The 23,176-nt window shown below is 30.9% G+C and overlaps 5 protein-coding genes across 6 annotated transcripts; 3 read left to right on the forward strand and 2 right to left on the reverse strand.

The window, feature by feature from the left end:
* Positions 1-60: 60 nt before the first annotated feature.
* Positions 61-2,715, reverse strand: LOC130891934 (D-3-phosphoglycerate dehydrogenase). Its single transcript, XM_057797030.1, has 5 exons — positions 2,306-2,715; positions 2,083-2,234; positions 1,746-1,965; positions 1,194-1,326; positions 61-464 (listed from the first exon to the last, which is right to left on the reverse strand). Exons 1-5 carry the CDS (start codon positions 2,432-2,434, stop codon positions 106-108), a joined length of 993 nt encoding a protein of 330 aa, XP_057653013.1. The 5' UTR covers positions 2,435-2,715; the 3' UTR covers positions 61-105.
* On the forward strand, positions 2,615-15,797 carry LOC130891932 (dynamin-like 120 kDa protein, mitochondrial). Of its 2 annotated transcripts, XM_057797027.1 has the most exons (16): positions 2,751-2,917; positions 2,990-3,212; positions 3,265-3,400; positions 3,453-3,569; positions 3,659-3,694; positions 3,759-4,182; positions 5,676-5,916; positions 5,978-6,076; positions 6,133-6,264; positions 8,037-8,182; positions 8,243-8,592; positions 10,633-10,865; positions 10,926-11,165; positions 11,236-11,527; positions 15,512-15,622; positions 15,689-15,797. In XM_057797027.1, exons 1-16 carry the CDS (start codon positions 2,889-2,891, stop codon positions 15,751-15,753), a joined length of 2,874 nt encoding a protein of 957 aa, XP_057653010.1. In that variant the 5' UTR covers positions 2,751-2,888; the 3' UTR covers positions 15,754-15,797. The 2 variants fall into 2 exon arrangements, with proteins under 2 accessions (XP_057653011.1, XP_057653010.1); XM_057797028.1 differs by lacking the exon at positions 3,659-3,694 and having other exon boundaries at positions 2,615-2,917.
* On the reverse strand, positions 15,778-17,462 carry LOC130891933 (splicing factor 45). The gene is made up of 2 exons (XM_057797029.1): positions 16,490-17,462; positions 15,778-16,137 (listed from the first exon to the last, which is right to left on the reverse strand). Exons 1-2 carry the CDS (start codon positions 17,402-17,404, stop codon positions 15,850-15,852), a joined length of 1,203 nt encoding a protein of 400 aa, XP_057653012.1. The 5' UTR covers positions 17,405-17,462; the 3' UTR covers positions 15,778-15,849.
* A 625-nt stretch (positions 17,463-18,087) lies between these two features.
* LOC130891936 (28S ribosomal protein S22, mitochondrial) lies at positions 18,088-19,244 on the forward strand. Its single transcript, XM_057797033.1, has 2 exons — positions 18,088-18,227; positions 18,285-19,244. Exons 1-2 carry the CDS (start codon positions 18,104-18,106, stop codon positions 19,202-19,204), a joined length of 1,044 nt encoding a protein of 347 aa, XP_057653016.1. The 5' UTR covers positions 18,088-18,103; the 3' UTR covers positions 19,205-19,244.
* Positions 19,245-19,883: 639 nt separating this feature from the next.
* LOC130891937 (BTB/POZ domain-containing protein 6) lies at positions 19,884-21,871 on the forward strand. The gene has a single exon (XM_057797034.1). The coding sequence runs from the start codon at positions 20,306-20,308 to the stop codon at positions 21,590-21,592; it is 1,287 nt and encodes a 428-aa protein (XP_057653017.1). The 5' UTR covers positions 19,884-20,305; the 3' UTR covers positions 21,593-21,871.
* Positions 21,872-23,176: the final 1,305 nt, after the last annotated feature.

The following is a 23,176-nucleotide window of genomic DNA, read 5'->3' on the forward strand; positions in this document are numbered from 1 at the left end:
GAGCGTTTTCTTCCATCTCTTATTTTTATAGTGATATAGTGATTAATGAAACACACTGTATTAGAATAAGTAATATATTTATTCAAAAATAATATAAATAATCATTTATTTTGTGATATTTAACAAAACGCTTCTATTTACGATCCCAGGTGTCGAAGTATACTTTTCACTTCTCCCGGTTAGTGCTATAATCTGTTCGGAGACTTCGACAGCGACTCTGATCTGCGCTTCGGCGGTGCTTGCCCCTAAATGAGGTGTAGCTACAACATTTTGGTGTTGAATCAGTTCTAATGTCACTGTATCTTTTGGTGGCTCTTGTTCGAATACATCTAAAGCAGCACCTCCGCATTGACCGGATTTTAATGCTTCTAGAAGGTCCTTTTCGTTTATGATACCACCTCTAGCTACGTTTATTATTTTAACGCCTTTTTTGCATTTGTTCAACACTTTTTCAGATATTAGATCTGAAAAATATTAATTAGAAACAACTCATTTGATATAGTGGGTTTGATTTTGTAACGAAATTAGACAAACGTGTTAAGTAGAAGACCAATAACTCGAAAAAAGAAGAAGAATGTATATTAAAATAAATTTGGTAGGAATATTATGGATTAGTTAAAAACTAACCAAAAAAAGAAGAAACAATGTTGTTATACAAGGGTTATTTCAAAATTTCTTTTAAATTATTTTATTATAATGAATGACAATTTTCATTGTATTCAAGATATACGAGTGGAAGAATGGATAAAATTTAAGATTTGTCCATAATTTCTTTTAACTTTGTTTTCTTCTTTCATATAATGAATAAGAATCGAATTACAAAGTTTTTATTTCAATTGAAATAGTACTTTTTGAAGTGAACGTCTCGATTAATTTATTGCAATGAATGAATGAAATGAATCGATTTTATGATCATTTATTTCATTTAAGGTAACTACGAGTGGTTTTCGATAGTTTCATTTCAACCTAATTAAAAAAAAAAGCGTGAAAGGATGAAAAGAATTCAAATTTTTGTAGTAAACAGCAAAAAAATCATTAATGGTTATACGAATTAGTTACAATTGGTTTCTTTTGGGATGAATGAGTGGAATAAATCGATTTTTATCACATTTAAGGTAAATACGAGTGTTATCTGATAGTTTATTTCAAAAGTGATTGAGAAATGAGTAGATTTTACGAAAAAATCGCCTTACTTTTAGTTTCTGGTATCAAAGGCGTATGTACGGTTATGTAATCAACTTGGGGCCAAATTTCTTCTAGTTCCAAAGCTTCCACGTTGAATTTTTTAGCTTCGGTTGCAGGTACTATTGGATCATAACCAATCGTCTATAAAAACAAAATTTTATCCCACCACGTTCCCAATCCCAGCTTACAATTGAAGTTAATAACATCAACAGACAGAGCCATCTGTGGGAATTGAATATAAAACGTGAATGTGTTTAAGAAAGTAAATACAGGTAACTGTAATTGCAGACAATATACAAATAAACTGATTATTTATGATGTAAAATTCGTATTACGTTAATAACAATTGCGATATTGTTTAAATTTTGTGTAATAAATGTTTTTTTTTTAATAATCCATCAATTTGTAAACATGTTGTTCTTGCGAGACATTAGAAACAAGATAAGATAAAATTACGTCGTTTTGGTTACCCAATTTCACTACATCTTCAAATATTTGAGGTTATAAATGTCAATTATATACGGGGTGTTTAGATTTAAACGATATGTTGGTAGACTTACTCGCATTCCCCAAGCTTGCATTCTAACAGCAACTTCTTTGCCGATTCTTCCCAATCCCAAAATTCCCAAAGTTTTTCCGTAAAGTTCGTGACCCGTATACAATTTTCGATCCCATCTACCGGCTTTCAAAGAAGCAGCTGCCGGTACTACATTTCTCGCTAACGATGTTATTAGTGAACAAGTTAATTCGCATGCGCTAATCGCATTACCACCAGGAGTACTTTGAACAAAAAAATCGCATAATAAATATTTGAAATACGAGGCTTGTCCATAAAATAACGTTTTTCAGGAACCTCATTTTATGGACAACCCTCGTATGTATAAACACTATACTTACTTCAAAACTAAAATATTTTTAGCAGTTGCAGCGTTGATATCAATATTATCTACCCCAGCACCAGCACGTCCGATGACTTTTAAATTATTAGCGGCTTGTATAACATCAGCTGTTACTTTTGTATCAGAACGTACTATAAGCCCCTCGTATTTCTTAAAAAACGTAAAAGTATTTAGTGACATCCTATATATTATATACATTTTTATTTAATATAACAACTTACTGGAATTTCAGCAATCAATTCTGCTTTCGATAATTTGTATTTACAGGTAACGTTAATTGAATTTTTTTTTAAAAGTTCTACACACGCGTTATCTACTGCATCGGCTACCAAAACATTTTTTATATCCATAATTACAACAAAAGTTTCACTACGAATTAATAATTAACACTAACGATTCTATCAACAGGTCAAATGTTTTAATCCTTATTTATCAACTGCGGTTAATGACCTTTGACCGCTTCCATTTCTAGTTACCAAGCAAGTAAATATTTTTGAAGCTGTAAAATATTCCATTTTTACGAAATCCTAATTATTATACTTTTATTAAGAAATTTTTTTACACAAAATATTGATGTTACAATAATTTTTTACAAATTATGATATTTACAGTAAAGAAATTTGTTTTTACTACTTACCGATAGATGGCATTGATAATGACATTTATATAGATTCCTTTTTTACCGGCAACGTCAACCGATTGTGATACTATATTGGTTATCTAATTTTAAATTTATTATAATATTTAGTATGTTAATTTGAAAAGTATATGAAATAAAAATAATTATTAATAGTATAAAATCATATGGAGCATATACTACGAGGAAAATTTGGGTGAGTAATATCAATTTTTTTTTTAATTTTTTAGGTTAGAAATAAACATCATTTTAGACGAGTGTTTTTTAGCAATTATCTTTTAAAATATGGTTCCCAAAGGCGTTATCAAAGGGAAATAAGTACTATGTGGTGCGGAAGGGCTCTTGATAGATCTAAACCGCTCTTAAAACAACAATTTTTGTATCAAAAAAGAGAATATGGTATGATGATTGTTAGAGCACTAAGAGGCGTCTTAAAAATTAGATATTTATTACTCGGAGGCGCCGTAGCTGGAGGGGGTGCTTTACAAAAGGTAATATAATATTCGTTACATAATTTTTGTTTGTAATTTCGTTTATTTTCAGAAATATAATGATTGGAAAGATGGTTTACCGGATATGAAATGGTTAGTTGATGTCCTACCAGATAACGATAAATGGCAAAAGTGGAGGACGAATTTAGTCGATTTCAAAGATAATATAAAGAATAGTATAGAGCTCGGTGAGATATTTTTCCTTTTAGGGGTAAGTTTTTCTCTAAATTTTCCTTTCAGATCCGAGGATTAAATCGTTGAGCGAAAACAAGTACAATGAGTTCAAATCTTGGTTTGATCAAAGATTAGACGATGCTATAGCGGCCGCCGAGGCTCAAGAAGCCACGCAAAAAGAAGGTATTTATCATTTATTCACCCCCAAACTGAGTACAATCTTTTTATTTTTCTTTAAATCCATTAAAGTTGCTGTTAATTCTTTTGTTTAGGTGCGGTTCCCGTGCTTTTATACAGACTGTACTCAGGTACGCCCCTTATTTCCGAGCCGTTTATTGACGATGATACGCGAGGGGGTTTGTTTGATTTCAGATTTGAAAAAGGGGGTGTCGGAAGCGAGCGTCGTCCACGCGACGAATCCTTTTTCGTCTGACGAAAAATTGCGCAAAGAGGCTCAAGAAAGGTTGAATAATATACAGGAGGAGATGATGCAGACGCAGATCAAGTACCAGAGGGAGTTGGAGAGGTTGGAGAAGGAGAATAAGGAGTTGAGGAAGCAGAATATTCTGTTGAAGCAGGGTAAAAAACCGAGCGTGAGGAAAATTAAGAGGAGTCTTATTGATATGTATAGCGAGGTGTTGGATGAGTTAGCAGATTTCGATAGCGGTTATAATACGCAGGATCAGTTACCGCGCGTTGTTGTCGTCGGCGATCAGAGTAGCGGGAAGACGTCGGTTTTGGAAATGATTGCGCAGGCGCGTATTTTTCCAAGGGGGGCCGGGGAAATGATGACGAGGTGAGTTTAATTTGTTATTTTCTTTATACATTCATTGGTTGCAAAAAAATTATTATTCTACCCTAAAATCGGTTTTCAATACGAGGTATATTGTTATCAAATACCCCTCGTATAATTATTATGTACCTGAAATTTTCGATTTTTTTTTCTTTTTTTTTTGATTGATTTTTCACATATACGAGGGGTATCTGTTAAATTTTCAAAAAAATTGTAATACTTGCTTTCGTCAATTGAACAATTTCCATATTGGAAATACGAGGGGTATTTGGTAAATTCTTATCAATCGCAAAAATCTGTTTTTCATTTTTCTCAATTTTCAGGACAAATACGAGGGGTATTTAGCAATTTCTAAAAAATTTGAATTTAAAAAATTGTGCAGTTAAAATACGAGGGGGAGTAAATAATTTTCGTGATTCAAAAATCTCCTCCTTTTTAAGTGAATTTTTATTTATTCTTGTGGAATACGAGGGGAATTTACTAATTTCCAGAATTTTGGACTTCATCAATTTAAAAAATTGTGTATTTAAAATACGTGGGAGAGATAATAATTTCTGTGAATCAGAATTCTCCTTTTCATTTATTATTGTCGAATACGAGGGGTATTTGGTAATTTCAAAAAATTCGGGCTCTCGCGTTCGTCATTTGTGTAAAGGAAATACAAGAGGAATTCAATATTTTCTTGTGAATCGGGAAACTCCGATTTTAGTTATTTTCCATTTATTAATGTCTACTACGAGGGGTGTTTGGTTATTTTCAAAAATATCCCACTTTTGTTTTCTTAATTTTCAAAATTTGCTTATTGAGATTACGAGGGGTATTTGATAATTCAACTTCAAAATAAGAGTCTTCGTTTTTCAATATTCTTTCATACGTTTTAGTAAAAATACGAGGGGTACTTGATAATTTCTCGTGGATTTCGTCATTTATTGAAACAATTTACGTGAAATACGAGGGATATTTGATAATTTCTTCTATAAATTGAAATTATGGATTTCGTCTTTTTTTTCAAATAATTTCAATGGTAAATACGAGTGATGTTCAATAATTTATTTTAAACCAGACATTTACGAGTGGTAGTTGATAATTTCTAAATTGGAAAACTCGGTTTCGACATTTTTTTTACAAATTTTTATATTGGAAATACGAGGGGTGTTTCGAATATTTCGTATTTTTCAAATCATTCAGGAAATGTACGAGGAGCATTTGATAATTTTAGCTAAAGATTATTACGTAATTTTTTTTTTTGAAATATGTGTACGGCAAATACGAGGGGTTGCGGGATTTGAATTTTTCTATTCATTCAGGAAATGTACGAGGAGCATTTGATAATTTCCACAAAAATCTGACTCAATTTATAAGGAAAATTCGTCTATGAAAAATACGAGTGTTACGTAAAAAAATGTTACGAAAAATACGGGGGATATTCGATATTTCGGTGTTTTTTCGAACTTTTTTCGAATTGAATCGATTTTTTTGCGATTCCTTTCATTTAGGGCGCCAGTAAAAGTGACATTATCGGAAGGCCCTTACCACATAGCCCAATTTCGAGATTCCACTAGGGAATTCGACCTGACCAAAGAATCCGATTTAGCGGATTTACGTCGAGAAGTCGAACTTAGGATGAGAAATAGCGTCAAAGGAGGAAAGACCGTCTCGTCCGAAGTTATTTCTATGACGGTTAAAGGTCCCGGTTTACAAAGAATGGTCCTAGTAGACTTACCCGGTATAATATCTGTAAGTCGGAAAAATCGAAAAAAAAAAAAAATAAAAAAATTCACGTGGACTTTATTCGTAGACCCAAACAACCGATATGGCCGCCGATACGAGGGAAAGTATCAGACAGATGACCCAGGCTTATATGAACAACCCCAACGCCATAATTTTGTGTATACAGGTGATAGTCGAAAATTTACGATCGATTTTCGGGATTTCATTGAGATTTTTTGACAGGACGGGGCAGTTGACGCGGAAAGGAGTAACGTCACCGATCTCGTGGCGACTTGCGATCCTCAAGGTAAAAGGACCATCTTCGTGTTGACCAAAGTCGATATGGCGGAAGAAAATTTAGCGGATCCGAATCGGGTCAGTACGTTGTATTGAAATTTATTTTTTTTATTATTACGATTTTGTTTCGATTTTTTTCTTTTACAGCGTTTTTTCTTAAAATACGTGAAAATTTTTTTTGTTCGCACCTCGTATATTTTTACTTGTACCCTGTATAATATAAACCAAATCCATAAAAAGCTAGAGAAAAAAATTTTTCCAATAAATATTATCATTTGGTGGAATGAATTTGTTCATTTCTATCGTTTCATTTTGACTCTACTCGTATACCGACCAGAAATTAAGTCAAATTGTGATAGAAATTTGACCTAATTTTATTTTGATAATTTCTAAAAAATTTTATTAAATTATCTTTTGGTGGAATCAATTTATTCCACTACTTCAGTTTCATAGTTAGATATTCGTTCTTTTCCACCAAAAATTAAATTTTCACATCGTTTCATTCATTCAAATTTATAAAAAGATAAAAAAAATTCATTTTATTATGCTAAATATGTTTTTATAAAAACTCCTATTTGAAAATTTTTATTTAATCAAATTTGAACTACCCTGTTAATGCGATATTCTTTTATAATTTCGATTTTTTATAAAATTGTTATTTGGTGGAATCAATCTATTCATTAATCCTTCTAGAAATCGAGTTAGTTTGAAATAGAATATTGTTCTTTTCCACCAAAAATTAAAATTTGACATCCTTTCATTTACAAACTTTTACAGATATAAAAAGATTTCAGTCTATTATACTAAATATTTTATGAAAAATTTCTATTTAAAATTTTTTTTAAATAAAATATTAACGACAGTGTTGAGGCGATATATATTTTTGATAATTATTCTGGGTTTTTATACTATTATCTTTTGGTGGAATTAAACTATTTATGTATTCGTATTTCTGCCAGAAATTATGTTATATTATTTTCCACCAAAAATTAAATTTCTATTTACACCCTCTGTATTTCTCAAAAATTATTCGGTAATTCTTTCTATTCAAATATTCCAAAAATTTTCACCATATATTCTTTTCAAAAAATATTTATAAAATAAAAAAATTTTATAAGTTTATTTTTTATAATTTGACATTTTTTTCTAATCTCTATAAAGGCAAATATATTTTCTTTGCATATTTTTTTAAAATTTCTTTGGTGGAATGAACCTTTTCATATATCCTAGGAGTTGAAATAAATATTCGTTCTTTTCCACCAAATATCAAATGTTGACGTTATATTCTTTACAAAGTTTCATTTTCTGTATTTCGCAAAAATACTGAAAAAAATAAAATCTGATCGATCATCATGAGGCATCAATAAATTTTTTTTGAATAAACTTCAAATACTTTTTCAAAATTTTTTATTAAAATTTTATCAACACTATCAATCGGACTTATTTTTTTTTGGTGGAATCAACCTATTTATACTTCGTACTCATTTCTTTTATGAGTTGGAATAAAAATTCATTCTATTCCACCATATATCAAATTTCGACATCGCACTATTTACAAATTTTCATATTCTGTATTTTGCAAAAATAATGAAAAAAAATAACCAAATCCGATCGTTCTTTAGGCATAAAAAAATTTCACATCTCATAGTTTTTTGATTAGTCTATTCAAATTCTTTTTCAAAATTTTTTATTAAAATTTCATCAACACTATCAGTCGGACTTATTTTTTTTTTGGTGGAATCAACCTATTTATACTTTGTGTTGATTTCTACTGAAAGTTGAAATAGAAATTCGTTCTATTCCACCAAAAATTAAATTCGGACACTAAAAATTTTCTACATTTGGAACAGATTCGAAAAATCCTTTCCGGAAAATTATTCCCGATGAAGGCCTTGGGATATTTCGCCGTCGTGACCGGTCGCGGTAGAAAAGACGATTCCATTCAAACAATAAAAGATTACGAAGAAAATTTCTTCAGAGGCTCCAAGCTATTTAAGTAAGCGATACTACTCGTAAATCCGTCTCTGGAATATACATATTTCTATGTAAATTCCAGAGACGGCGTTGTCAAATCTACGCAGGTCACCACTCGTAACCTCAGTCTCGCCGTTGCTGATTGTTTTTGGAAAATGGTCAAAGAGACCGTGGAACAGCAAGCGGACGCGTTCAAAGCTAGGCGATTCAACTTGGAGACCGAATGGAAAAATAATTTTCCAAGGATACGCGAACAGGACAGGGACGAGCTATTCGAAAGGGCCAGGACGGAAATTTTGGACGAAATCGTTAATTTATCCCAAGTTAGTCCCAAACATTGGGAGGATACTTTGTTGCAGAATATCTGGGAGAGGGTTTCTTCCCATGTTTTTGAAAATATTTATATTCCGGCGGCGCAGACTGGGTCGGCAGGTAAGGTGTCAAAATATTACGATTTGAAATTTTTTTTTTCAGCGTTTTCCGTAATTTTGAGGTGGTTTTTTGGTCTTTACGGAGATTGGGGAAAGAAAAGAAGTCCCCAAAGTTTTTTCTCTTAGACCATTTCCGAAAATTTTACTTCGATTTCGTTTATTTCCACTATTTTGTGATTTTTGACGCTTCGAATTAATATCGAGTCCCCTGTATATTCGTCTGAACCACTTAGGGAATCTGAGACTTCAATTGATGGAAAATTTTTCGGATTTTGGACACTTTTAGTACAAATTTATTTTTTGATTCTGTTTTACACGAAATTTCTAGCATAACCCGGTATATTTTCATGTTATATATTCAATCTTACGTCATTTTTGTGCAAATCAATAACTTTTCACAAATAATTTTCTTTTGGTGGAATCAATATAATTGTCCGTTAGGCTGGGTTAAAATAGAAATTTGTTCATTTCCACCAAATATCAAAATTCGAAGTCATTCTATCTACATACTTATTTATATGTTTTGTAATATGAAAAAAATTTAGTCCAATTTTATTGGTTAAGTATTTTAAAATATATATTTAAAAAAAAATTATTTTTAAATCTGTTTAATCTACTTTTTTTCATAATTTTTTCTAATATTTATGCTTTTGGTGGAATGAATCAATTCATCCGCTCCAGTTTAACTTGTACAAATTAGGCTAAATTAAAATAGAAATTTGTTATTTCCACCAAATATTAAATTTTGACGTCTCTATTTACAAATTGAAAAAATAGCAGTTCAATTGAATTTTTTTTCAAGAAATTTTTATTTCATAATTTTTCTATTCAATTTTCAACTATATTTTTAAGGAGTAGTTAATATTTCATTTGATATATTTTTATTCAATTTATTTAATTAAAAAATTTTCTTTTGGTGGAATCAATCAATATAATTTGTCTGTATACAATTTAGGCTAGATTGAAATATAAAATTTGTTCCTTTCCACCAAGAATTAAATTATGTCTTAATTCTATTTACAAATTTATAAAAAACACATGGAAAATTTTCAGTTAAAGATAGTATATATTCTTTTACGAAATTTCTATTTTGAAATTTTCCAATTTGAATTCTAATAACACCTTTAAGGTGTTTTTTCTATAATTTCTTTGGATTTATATAAAATTTTCTTTTGGTGGAATTGCATTGTTTTGTCCCTAACTTGGATATTTAAAAGCAGTGATTAAAGCGACGTTGCCAAATGAAATTTGTCCAATAAATTGAGGATTTGCATTATAATCGAAAAATCTGTTATACAGGTCGTGTCAAAAAGTACATCAACTATATATTTAATTAATTCTTTGTTTTTGTGCGAAATTTTCGTAAAATTTTCAATTTCTACTGTTTTTCATTATATTTCCGCATCAAATCAAACTCGAACATAACAAAATTCAATTATATTTGAGATACAGTGTTCTAAACGTCAAAAAATCGATTACATTACCTTCCGGTGCTACGGAATCGAAACATTCCATCAGAATTTCCACCGTAAACGGACATTTAATACTTTTTCCAGCTTTGTAAACATCGTTCGAGGTTATGTAACCTTTCGAATCCACGTCGATGCTTTTAAATAATTTAACGACGTGCAATTCGGTTTCTCGCAAAAAATTATATTTCGCTCGGAAAACTCTCTCGATCGACGGTAACGTCGCCAAATCACTTTTGATATTTTCGAAAAATAAACCAACTTCCGCTTCGACGGGCTTATCGCCGAAAATGGCGATGTGCAAAATCACGAAATCTCTCGAATCGAACAAATTTTTATCCTCCAAAATTGAAGACGCCGCCTTTTTGAGTTGCTTGTTCAAAACAGACATTTGACGTCGATTAGCTGTCATTTTACGTCCTATTATTGATTGTACACTAAGTGTACACTGGATCTGTACGTCATATCTATGATTCTTGATCAGCTGTCATTGTACGCGTCTTAAATAGAAATTACTAGTTACGAGGGGACGTCAAAAAATAGTTGTACGTCTTTTGTTTTTCTGTCGATAGAAACGTTCAATACCGCGGTCGATATAAAATTGAAGCAATGGACAGATACGGCTCTGCCGGTGCAATCGGTCCAATCCGGTTGGGAAACGTTGAAATCCGAATTCGAACGTTTCCTGCAAAAAGCGGCCGAAGCGCCGGATCACGACGACATCTTCGATCAATTGAAACAAGCCGTCGTTAACGAAGCGATGGTTAGACACACGTGGGAAAACAAAGCCGCCGAAATGCTTAGGGTAAAATATTCCTTCCGTCGGAATTCTTCTTCTTTCATATAGAATCGTTGTTATGTGCAGGTGATTCAATTAAATGCCTTGGAAGATAGGACGATAGGGGATAAACGGGATTGGGACCAGGCGGTTAAATTCCTCGAAAGTAGCGTCAAGGAAAAGCTGAACGAAAGCGAAACTAACCTGAAAAAACTGTTGGGACCTTCGGCGAAAGAGAGATGGTTGTATTGGAAGTACCGAACCGAGGTGGAAGGGAAAAGGGGGACCGTCAAAAACGAATTAGACAAAATTTTGTATTCGAACGAGGTGAATTTCGAAATTACCCCGCCCCCGAACCGGAGATTTAACCCCTTTTTGTTTTTTTTTTTTTTCGTAGAAACACTCGCCGATTTTGAGTTACGACGAATTAACGACCGTAAGGAACAATTTGAAACGATCTGACGTCGAGGTCGATAACGAATTTATCAGGGATGTTTGGGAGGCGGTTTATCGGCGGCATTTTCTTCAGAAATCGTTAACGAAAGCTTACGATTGTCGGAAAGCGTTTTTCTTATATCACCAACAAGCCGGCGACGTCGATTGTTCGGACGTGGTGCTCTTCCATAGGATACAGCAAATGATGAAAGTCACTTCGAACGCTCTCAGACAACAAATAACGAATAGAGAAGGTAAATTTTTCTCCCATCTTCGATCAATACAATATCATTATTTTTTTATTTTTTTCATTTTAAATATTTAAGGAAATTATGGTAATCGCACCCTGTATATTGTTCCGTAGGTAAAAACCTCTAATTTTTCCCGTTACAGCCATATAACGTTTCGATATGGTTATACACAGGGTATTTGAAAAGTTGTAATCAATTATCGACGTGAAATAATAAAAACGCCCTGTATATTTTAAACGATGTACAATTGCGACGGTTTAACGTTTAACGAGTTTTTTTCAAGAATCGTCGAAATTTTCGAAAAAAAAATATAAAATATAATACAGGGAGGATCAAAATACGACAACAATTAAATGGATCACACTGTATTTTATATCGACGTAATTAATCACAATCGTAAATATTTCGATTTATCACAGTTTTTCTCGACTTTTAAGCGACGTAAATTATATATTATACCGGGTGTTTGAAAAGTTGTAACCAATTTTAAACGAACGAATAATTTAACTCCCTGTATATTTTGTAAAAACAGTGCAATTGCGACGTTTTAATGCGACTAATTTTTTTCAAGGATTATCGAAAGTTTGAAAAAACGTGATTTTTTTTGATATTTTTCCAATATATAATACAGGGAGGATCAAAACACGACAACAATTAAATGGATCACACTGTATTTTATATCGACGTAATTAATCACAATCGTAAATATTTCGATTTATTACAGTTTTTCTCGACTTTTAAGCGACGTAAATTATATATTATACGGGGTGTTTAAAAAGTTGTGACCGATTTTAAACGAACGAATAATTTAACTCCCTGTATATTTTATAAAAAGAGTGCAATTGCGACGTTTTAATGCGACGAATTTTTTTCAAGGATTATCGAAAGTTTGAAAAAACGTGATTTTTTTCATATTTTTTCAATATATAATACAGGGAGGATCAAAACACGACAACAATTAAATGGATCACACTGTATTTTATATCGACGTAATTAATCACAATCGTAAATATTTCGATTTATTACAGTTTTTCTCGACTTTTAGCGACGTAAATTATATATTATACCGGGTGTTTGAAAAGTTGTAACCAATTTTAAACGAACGAATAATTTAACTCCCTGTATATTTTGTAAAAACAGTGCAATTGCGACGTTTTAATGCGACGAATTTTTTTCAAGGATTATCGAAATTTTGAAAAAACGTGATTTTTTTGATATTTTTCCAATATATAATACAGGGAGAATCAAAACACGACAACAATTAAATGGATCACACTGTATTTTATATCGACGTAATTAATCACAATCGTAAATATTTCGATTTATTACAGTTTTTCTCGACTTTTAAGCGACGTAAATTATATATTATACGGGGTGTTTGAAAAGTTGTAACCAATTTTAAACGAACGAATAATTTAACTCCCTGTATATTTTGTAAAAAGAGTGCAATTGCGACGTTTTAATGCGACGAATTTTTTTCAAGGATTATCGAAAGTTTGAAAAAACGTGATTTTTTTCATATTTTTTCAATATATAATACAGGGAGGATCAAAACACGACAACAATTAAATGGATCACACTGTATTTTATATCGACGTAATTTATCACAATCGTAAATATTTCGATTTATCACAGTTTTTCTCGACTTTTAAGCGACGTAAATTATATATTATACGGGGTGTTTAAAAAGTTGTGACCGATTTTAAACGAACGAATAATTTAACTCCCTGTATATTTTGTAAAAAGAGTGCAATTGCGACGTTTTAATGCGACGAATTTTTTTCAAGGATTATCGAAAGTTTGAAAAAACGTGATTTTTTTCATATTTTTTCAATATATAATACAGGGAGGATCAAAACACGACAACAATTAAATGGATCACACTGTATTTTATATCGACGTAATTTATCACAATCGTAAATATTTCGATTTATCACAGTTTTTCTCGACTTTTAAGCGACGTAAATTATATATTATACCGGGTGTTTGAAAAGTTGTAACCAATTTTAAACAAACGAATAATTTAACTCCCTGTATATTTTGTAAAAAGAGTGCAATTGCGACGTTTTAATGCGACGAATTTTTTTCAAGGATTATCGATATTTTGAAAAAACGTGATTTTTTTTGATATTTTTCCAATATATAATACAGGGAGGATCAAAACACGACAACAATTAAATGGATCACACTGTATTTTATATCGACGTAATTAATCACAATCGTAAATATTTCGATTTATTACAGTTTTTCTCGACTTTTAGCGACGTAAATTATATATTATACCGGGTGTTTGAAAAGTTGTAACCAATTTTAAACGAACGAATAATTTAACTCCCTGTATATTTTGTAAAAACAGTGCAATTGCGACGTTTTAATGCGACGAATTTTTTTCAAGGATTATCGATATTTTGAAAAAACGTGATTTTTTTTGATATTTTTCCAATATATAATACAGGGAGGATCAAAACACGACAACAATTAAATGGATCACACTGTATTTTATATCATAGCAATTTACTACAATCGTAAATATTTCGATTTATCACAGTTTTTCTCGACTTTTAAGCGACGTAAATTATATATTATACCGGGTGTTTGAAAAGTTGTAACCAATTTTAAACAAACGAATAATTTAACTCCCTGTATATTTTGTAAAAAGAGTGCAATTGCGACGTTTTAATGCGACGAATTTTTTTCAAGGATTATCGATATTTTGAAAAAACGTGATTTTTTTTGATATTTTTCCAATATATAATACAGGGAGGATCAAAACACGACAACAATTAAATGGATCACACTGTATTTTATATCGACGTAATTTATCACAATCGTAAATATTTCGATTTATCACAGTTTTTCTCGACTTTTAAGCGACGTAATTTTTATATTATACGGGGTGTTGAGAAAGTTGAGTAATTACTAACGATCGAATTGAACACCCTGTATATTTAAAGTTCAACGATCTATTGTATCGATAATTTTCTATGGGAAACATTAAAATAAATTGATTCTTATGATTACGAATTAAAATACAGGGTAATCAATATCAATATAAACGAAAAAATATTTTATTTCGACTCGCGCTGTATTATATTGAAAAAATAATCAAAAAAAAACCGAAATTTTTATCAAATTTTATAATAATTTCAAAATTGGGGATCATACAGGGTTTCGTCGCTGTTTGACGTATTTATATTACGACTCGCCCTGTATTATATTTAAGAAGTGTGGAAAAACAATCGATTATTTTCATAAAATTTCACGATATTTCAAAAACAATCGATTGTTGTTCCTATACGCGTTTTTAATTATACCGAATTTAAACTTTTTACTTTTTGTTTAAAAATGAGTTAAAACTTTCTAAACACCCCGTATAATATGTAACAACTTTATGTTGGTTGAATATAGGTAATTGTCGACGAAAATCTATGTAACTTATAATGACGATACGAAATAGAGGGTGATCCGTTCGAAAAAATTTTACTAAATTTTGCCTCGCCCTGTATTTAATTTTAAAACTTCCATGATTTTTTTGAAATTTTCATCATTATTAAAAAAACTGAGTCTCCAATAGATCGTTATTTTACAAGTTGTAAATCGCGATAAAATAACAGTTATTAAAATGCCAACCCACCTCTAATATATACATAAACGTATTATACGAGGGTTGAACTAAACGAAATATACGAAAGTAAAGATTTTAGATAAAGTCCAGGATATGCTTATTTCCAAAAATTTTTTCGAACCTTTATTCACCTATAGGGACAATGAAGATTTTGAATTATATACAGGGTGTGTAATGAATGAAAAAAAAAATATTTGATGTTTTTTCCAAATAATTTCGTCTCCAATATTTTTTTGTAAGTTATTTACAGTCCTTAGAGGAAAATGGTGATTTTTAATGATATACAGGGTGTGTAGTAATTGGAAAAAAAATTTTTTTGAGATAATTTTGTCTCCAAAATTTTTTCGTTATTTAATTTACAGCTCGTAGATTAGATAAGGAAATAAAAGAAGTTTTGGAGGATTATAGTCAAGATAATGAAAAGAAAATTCAGTTATTAACGGGTAGGAGGGTGACTTTAGCCGAAGAATTGAGTGAGTATTGAAATTAAACGAAAAAAAAATCGAAAAAAATTTTTTTTTATTAATTTAATATTTCAGAACGAGTTAGACAAATTCAGGAACGTTTAGAGGAATTTATACAAGCTTTAAATAAAGAAAAATAAATATTAATTTATATTTAAGACATAAATATACTTGAATTGTTCAATTAAACTGTTTTATTTCCTGAAAATCTCCTCGATAAAAAAAAATTAAACGAATTAGTCCATCAACTGCAAATTATCGAATTTTTCCGTATCGTAAAAAGACGCTTTCACTTGTCTACCGCCGAAGAATCTTCCGTTCAAATCCACCACTGCCTTAATGGCGCTCTCGATTCTCAGAAATTCGACGAATATTCTGACCGCTTCTTCGGGATCTTCGTGCGGTATTTCGTGAATTATGCAACTGGCTACAGGACCGTACTTCGTATTACATTCGTCTTTCACTTCCGGTTCCAAATCGTCGTCCACTTCGCCCGGACCCACCATATTTTTTAACAAAACGACCTAATACGGAAATACGAAAAAAATTTACGTCCAAATGTCGATTTTTGTATATTAGAGATGGGAATACCGTTCCGAAATAACGAGATTTATAATAACAAAAAATATAATACTGATGGAAATACCATAAATATGGCACGATTTAGTAACAGACATTTCATAAATAAACTAAAAATGCTTATATAAAAACAATTTCCTCAAAAAAATATAAAGTCAAAATAACCGTTACTACATATAGACAAACGTACTTAGGGATTGATTGTGATGAAAAATATTCAAAAACAATAAAAATATGAACAAATATCGTTTATATAAGGGTTAATGTGAAGTTAACCATGAAAGTAATGATAAATACCTTGCTGGGATTTTTCATAATTTCAGTAATAGTAGGTTGCACTCCTGCAGGTTCGATAGGCGGCGGAGGAGGCATAATTTCTTTCTCGTGTATAATCCTCCCACCTCTTTTAGACGTTTTTTCTACTTGCAAAGCACTAGACATACCTTGTTCCATCCTACCCAACCCCTGACCTTCTTTAAACCCATACCTAGCCATAATTTTAGCGGCGACGGAGCCCCCGTAAGGAGCCGTCGGTTGAGGTTTATTCGGTATGATGGGCACCGGTTCCGATGGTTCTTGAAGACTTGGCGGTGGAGCAATCGCCACCCCTCCAGCGGGGCGACTAGCTTTCTGAACGGGTTCTTCGTCGTCCTCGTCTCCCGTCCATCTACCCGCGAATCCACTACTAAGGGCCGGTTGGGTCATCTGAGGTGTACTGATTAAATTAGAAGGCGGTGACATACTTTCTTCCGGATCGCTGAATCTACTTTTTCGTTTCTTTTCTCTCCTTTTTTCTTCTTTTTCATTTCGATCCCTATCTCTGGATTCGCGATCTCTAGCATCCCTGTTATCCCTATCCCTGTGATGATCTCGTAATTCTTTTACGACTTTTTCATACTCGTTAGGCCAAAGAGGATCGTATTCGTCAATTACGTTCCAATCGTATTCGTTTGTAAATGTAGCAGAACTTATAATAGGCAATCTCGTATCTGTTTTCGATTTAGAAAGGTGCATAAAATCGTCTTCATCTCGTTTGGATTTTAGATCAATTACGGGAGCTAAACTAGTTTTGCGTATATGATCACGTTTTGGTTGTGTTACCGTCGCTTTTTTGAGTTGTAATTGAGATTGCAGGAGTTTTATACCCGAAGACCATCCTTGAACTTTTTCTGTTGCTGTTGTTTTCACATCGTAATCGTCATATAAAGACATATTGTTATTTTAACTAACACAACTAATAAAACTAGGTTATGTTTTCGATACCTATGACAGAAACATCGATTGTTTTCACATAGATAACATATTTTAATAGAGAAGTTTATCTAATAAAACAATTTCTTTAAATCTACATTCCAAATATATCATAAAGACCTAGATCAATACGAAGTAAATGAAAAAAGTTGTTAAAAAAACGAAAATAATAAAGATAATACAGATAAAAATATATTTAATTAGTATAAATAAAAAATTAACCTCTATACTTTCGGTTTTTCTATGTACAAAGGTAGACAACTTCATACAAATATGATCAATATCGAGAAGGTAGTGTCTATCCATCCAAATATTATGAGAATATTAATAATTTATACTAACATCTCGAAAGATACCATCAATTTTCAAGTATTATGGTCAAAACGTGATATTTAGAAGATTTATTTGTATTATATAGACCAATAGACATAGATAAGACGTTTGAGTCGAATAAGAATAAATAAATAATTTTTGAAGAAACTACCTCTGAATATTTTAGCTATGACAGGATATTATAATTCTCACTTATAAGTATACCACAAGTTACTTCTATAAATATAAAATAATTTTTTAGCTTTTAAAAACTATATTATGAATTAATTCTTATTCATACGGATGTAGTATGATTAACAGCAACCTACACATGTCATATATTTAAAAATGGCTGCATTAAGGCATATATCTAATAAAATAATTAAAAAGGTTTTTAAACCCGATATTAGATTAAAAATAGAAACTTGTGCATTATGTACACGATTATTACATTATTCTCCCATCGAATACGGTAGGTTTTATTTCCTTTTTTCAACTTCCCGAACATTTAGGTTATAATTTCTTATAGATCAAAAACACGATCCAGCACCGAAATTTTTCAACACAGATATTCAGAATTTACTACGAGAACTTACAAGAATCGATTTATCTAAAGTATTTAAAAAAAGAAAACTAGGTACAGAAGGTTTAGAAGATCCTGAATACAAATTTTTAACAGATGAAGAACTTAAACAAGCATACGAAGAAGCGCGTCAAAAGTCATACGAATTATTACAAATACCCCCAATAGTTGCAGCGAGGAAGCCGAAAGATCGTATTTTATCATACGATCCCGCTTTACAAGGTTTAGAAGAATCCAAAATGGTTTTTACAGATATATCTTTTGGTGTTAGAGATGCAGATAGGATTATCGTTGTTCGAGATCCGGATGGTACTTTAAGAGAAGCCGATTGGGAATTGAGAGGTAGGATGAATCAATTATATTTCCCCCAAATAGGTCGATTGTTGAAACCCCCGAGGATGTTTTTCGGAGAATATTTTGATAGTTTGTTGGAACGTAAAGAATATATTTTCATCCTCGATAGAGCGTGTATACAATTCGAACCTGACGATCCGGATTATCAAAGAGTAGTTTCCGTAACTTACCAACACATAAACGACCACAACGGTTTCGATATTTTACGATCTACAAGGCATTTCGGGGCGCTAGTTTTCTTTCTCGTTTGGAATAAAAATATCGATAATTTGTTATTAGAACTGATAGAAACTTGTCATATTAACGAAGCCGGTACATTATTAAACTTGTTTTCTAATATACATAATGTCGTTTTGGAAAAAAGTGACGAATTTTTCGCAATTGAAGATTACATTAATAAGTTCGCTAATAAAAAAGCTGCTTTACAATTGGGTTTACAAGCTTACAAAGATTTAGCAAAAGAAAAAAACAGGATCGAAGAAGGCATTAAAATTGCACATGGCATAAGTTAACGCTAAATAATTTTGTTAAATATAGTTATTCAAACTTTTATCTATGTTGTTTTATTGTTTTCCCTCGTTATTTCAATTAAAATACATAATTAACCTGCTCCTATCGATCCCAAATTAACCCACAAACATTTATTTGTAATTATTATTAAAAAAAAATACATATTACGACGTTTCATAACCTAAATCAAATTATTTATAAGTTCATATTTAGTCACGTGAAACGATATTTTCTCGAATGTATCAAAGCAAAATCGATACACGATAATCGATATATAACTTTCCAAATACGAATAGTTTGTTCACAATATGAGCATAAACGTCAAGTTTGACATTCTGTGACTTGTTAGTTTATGACAGAAGCTATTTTTATAGCTTTTATTGAACTTAACAAATGGTTGATAAACGAATACAATAATTAATTTTTCTTCTATGAAAGGTTACAACCATAGATGTAGATGACGTTGCATAACGGTTTCGTCCGCTTCTATCTTTACATAGTAGGGTATAATCCACATTTTGTTTTCAAACTGAATCATAACGTGTACGTAGAAGAACAGATAGATTGGAGGTACTCGGAACACGTTCTATGTTTCACGAAAACAGATTTTTCAATCCCGAACGTGTTTTATTAACTCCACGAACGCACAATTTCAAACTACGAATTTGATGACAGCAGAACTTGCTCGGGATTTCAACTGCGAACAAACCTGTTATAAGTATATTATTTTAAAATGATTTATATTTTTAAACAAGTAGACTTTTAAAAACGTAACTGGTATTCATAGTAGTTAATCGATTCCGAATCATAGATAAGTTGATGGTTCAAACTGTCATTTGTTAAAAATTGTTATTATAATTTTCATTTGAATCAAAAGTTTAGTGTTAACAGTGTTAGTTATAACTTATATCTATTATTCGTACAAGTTTTCCACTACTCTCCTTTTGAATTGTATAATGATGGCCTTGGCTTTGTCCTAGTCATCACAGTTCAAGGCTGATAAACAAATATGCATAATAATATGTAATATTTACCTATTAGTTAGTTATAGATCGTGGTAAGTCGAAATTTTCTTATTTTACGTCGTAATATTTGGTCTCTAAATGGATAAAGAGTGCGTTTTAATAGATAGACTAGGATCTCCTTTGACTAAAAGAGATCGCTTAGTTACTTTTTTCAAGAAACAAGTATACGTTGATTGTACGTTTAAAATTGACGGCATCGAAATTAAGGCACATAAGTTGATACTAGCAAGCAGTAGTCCGGTATTTGAAAAAATGTTTTACGGTGATATGGCCCAGGACGTGATAGAAATATGTGATATTAGTGTCGACGAATTTAACCAAATGCTCGATTACGTTTATACGGAACGTCTCGATATTTATTCAGTATTAAACGCTTGGAATTTGTTTTATATAGCGAATAAGTATCTATTGGAGGATTTAATTTGTGTTTGTCTGGAATTTATTAGGAATAATTTGACTATGAATAGTGTAGTTCTTAGTTATGAATACGCTGATATGTACGAACTATTCGATATTAGAAAAAAATGTTTTGAAGATATGGTTAATTACGTAAACGGTGTTTTTTATTGTGATTATCATGTAAAATCGTCAACTTTGCGTCGTATTTTAGACCGAATCTCATCACCTTCGTTCGATTTGTTAATTAAAGTTATACAGTGGGGTGTAGTTGAATGTGAACTTCGTCATAAACAAATTCTATCTAATAACGTCGTAAATATACTCAAGGAAGAAAATATCGTTAATTATTTTAATAAAGATTGTTATGATATAAAAGATTTTTCACAAAAAAACGATGATTTAGTAAAACAAACGTTGGAATTACTCTATGACGTATTAGCATGGTCCGAGCAGCCCTACGACCTGTCAAAAACATCTAATTTAGCCCCGAAATTCTGTCGTTTTAGGAAAGAATTCAAAATAGCTTGTAGAGTGGATTTACTACCAAACGAAGAATTTTCTTCAGGTTTTATAGTTAACCGAAGCATGTTTTTGTTCGGTATATCAATTGCCACCCCAATGGAACCCCCGAACGTACCTAAAAAACCCTTTTACGAAGGGGTGATTACCGTTCGGATATGCTTATGTGATAATAACAATCAAGTAGTGGAACCAATGAGATTTAATGTTTCGATACCATACAGTTCGATGAATTATTATTTAAATTTTTATAATTTAGCTGTGCTGGAACCGAAAAATTTGTATTATTTCAAAATTTCGTTTAGTAGCGCGAACGTCAAGGGCTCCACCCCTTTACACTGTTATTATATGAGTAATAAACTTTTGTGTGAAAACAAAGACACGTCCGTGACGTTTTTCGAAGTTAATGGAACTTTTATTAAGGGCGTCTCTTTTTACCCCGCTTAATTTTAATAATTTCTAACCTAATTTGTTCACAACTTCATTTTGTTCCTTTAAAATAATTTAATAACGTGATTTTTCTTGTTTTATGATTTTTTTTCGAATTTATCAAGATCTGGATTATTATAACAAATTCTTGTCTATATTGGAAAAATATTTTAATTTGTATGTACTTTTTTTATCTACGAATTTCTTTAAAAACAGTGTATAAGAATCTTTGTTAAAGCTGTAATAAGTTTTGCTACACCCAGTATGAAAAACTATCAATAAAATTTTTCTTCATCATAATTTTGTTTTATTTTTTGTCTCACACTGTATATAAATTGTAACTTTTTACTTTAAATAGTTTAGCAATCAATTGAATACAGGACGAGGAACAATATTGAACATTTTAAATGGTTAATTAACTATTCAAATTATGTTTTAGGAGATTTATACAAATATTGGATTTCGCGCTACCCGTATTGATTCAGTAACTCATTTTATTGAATATTTACGAAATTGATGAATATTGAAATTCGCGTTACCTTTAAGATTATAGCATTGATTCAGTAACTCACTATACCTGTCGAAATTAACATTCTTTTCGATGAAACTGTATACAGTAATGATGCTTTTTATACATTTTTATTTTTCTAATATCGATAATAACTAACTTTATATATTTTTATTGATATTTGACAAATATTGAAATTAGCGTTACCTTTAAGATTATAGTATTGATTCAGTAACTCATTATACCTATCCGAATTAACATTCTTTTCGATGAAACTGTATACAGTAATGATGCTTTTTATACATTTTTATTTTTCTAATATCGATAATAACTAATTTTATCCATCCTTAATGATATTTAGGAAATTGAGAAATATTGAAATTAGCGTTACCTTTAAGATTATAGTATTGATTCAGTAACTCACTATACCTGTCGAAATTAACATTCTTTTCGATGAAACTGTATACAGTAATGATGCTTTTTATACATTTTTATTTTTCTAATATCGATAATAACTAACTTTATATATTTTTATTGATATTTGACAAATATTGAAATTAGCGTTACCTTTAAGATTATAGTATTGATTCAGTAACTCATTATACCTATCGGAATCAACATTATTTTCGATGGAACTGTATACAGTAATGATGTTCTTTATACATTTTTATTTTTCTAATATCGATAATAACTAACTTTATCCATCCTTATTAATATTTAGGAAATAGACAAATATAGAAATTAGCGTTACCTTTAAGATTAAGGTATCGATTCATTAACTCATTCAACACGGAGTTAATCTTTGCTCGTCTTCTTTTTTATAAAACTGTGAAAATTTAGTAGTGGCTGTCAAAAATTTAATTTTACACATTCACAAATAAATCTGGCAACAACATTTTATCAGCTGTTCACTTAAAAGTTACAGTTAAATAAATTAAAATTACGTGTATCAATTTTTTTCTATCCTGTATTATGAAAATTCACAAAAATTCATTTTTCAAAAACTAACCATTGAACAATACCTTTATTATACAGTTGTTGAAACTTAGGTGTCTGTGAGCTGTTTATAAATATCAAAAATTAATCTGAAACAA

Source organism: Diorhabda carinulata, chromosome 3 (assembly GCF_026250575.1).
Source record: "Diorhabda carinulata isolate Delta chromosome 3, icDioCari1.1, whole genome shotgun sequence".
Classification (NCBI taxonomy): domain Eukaryota; kingdom Metazoa; phylum Arthropoda; class Insecta; order Coleoptera; family Chrysomelidae; genus Diorhabda; species Diorhabda carinulata.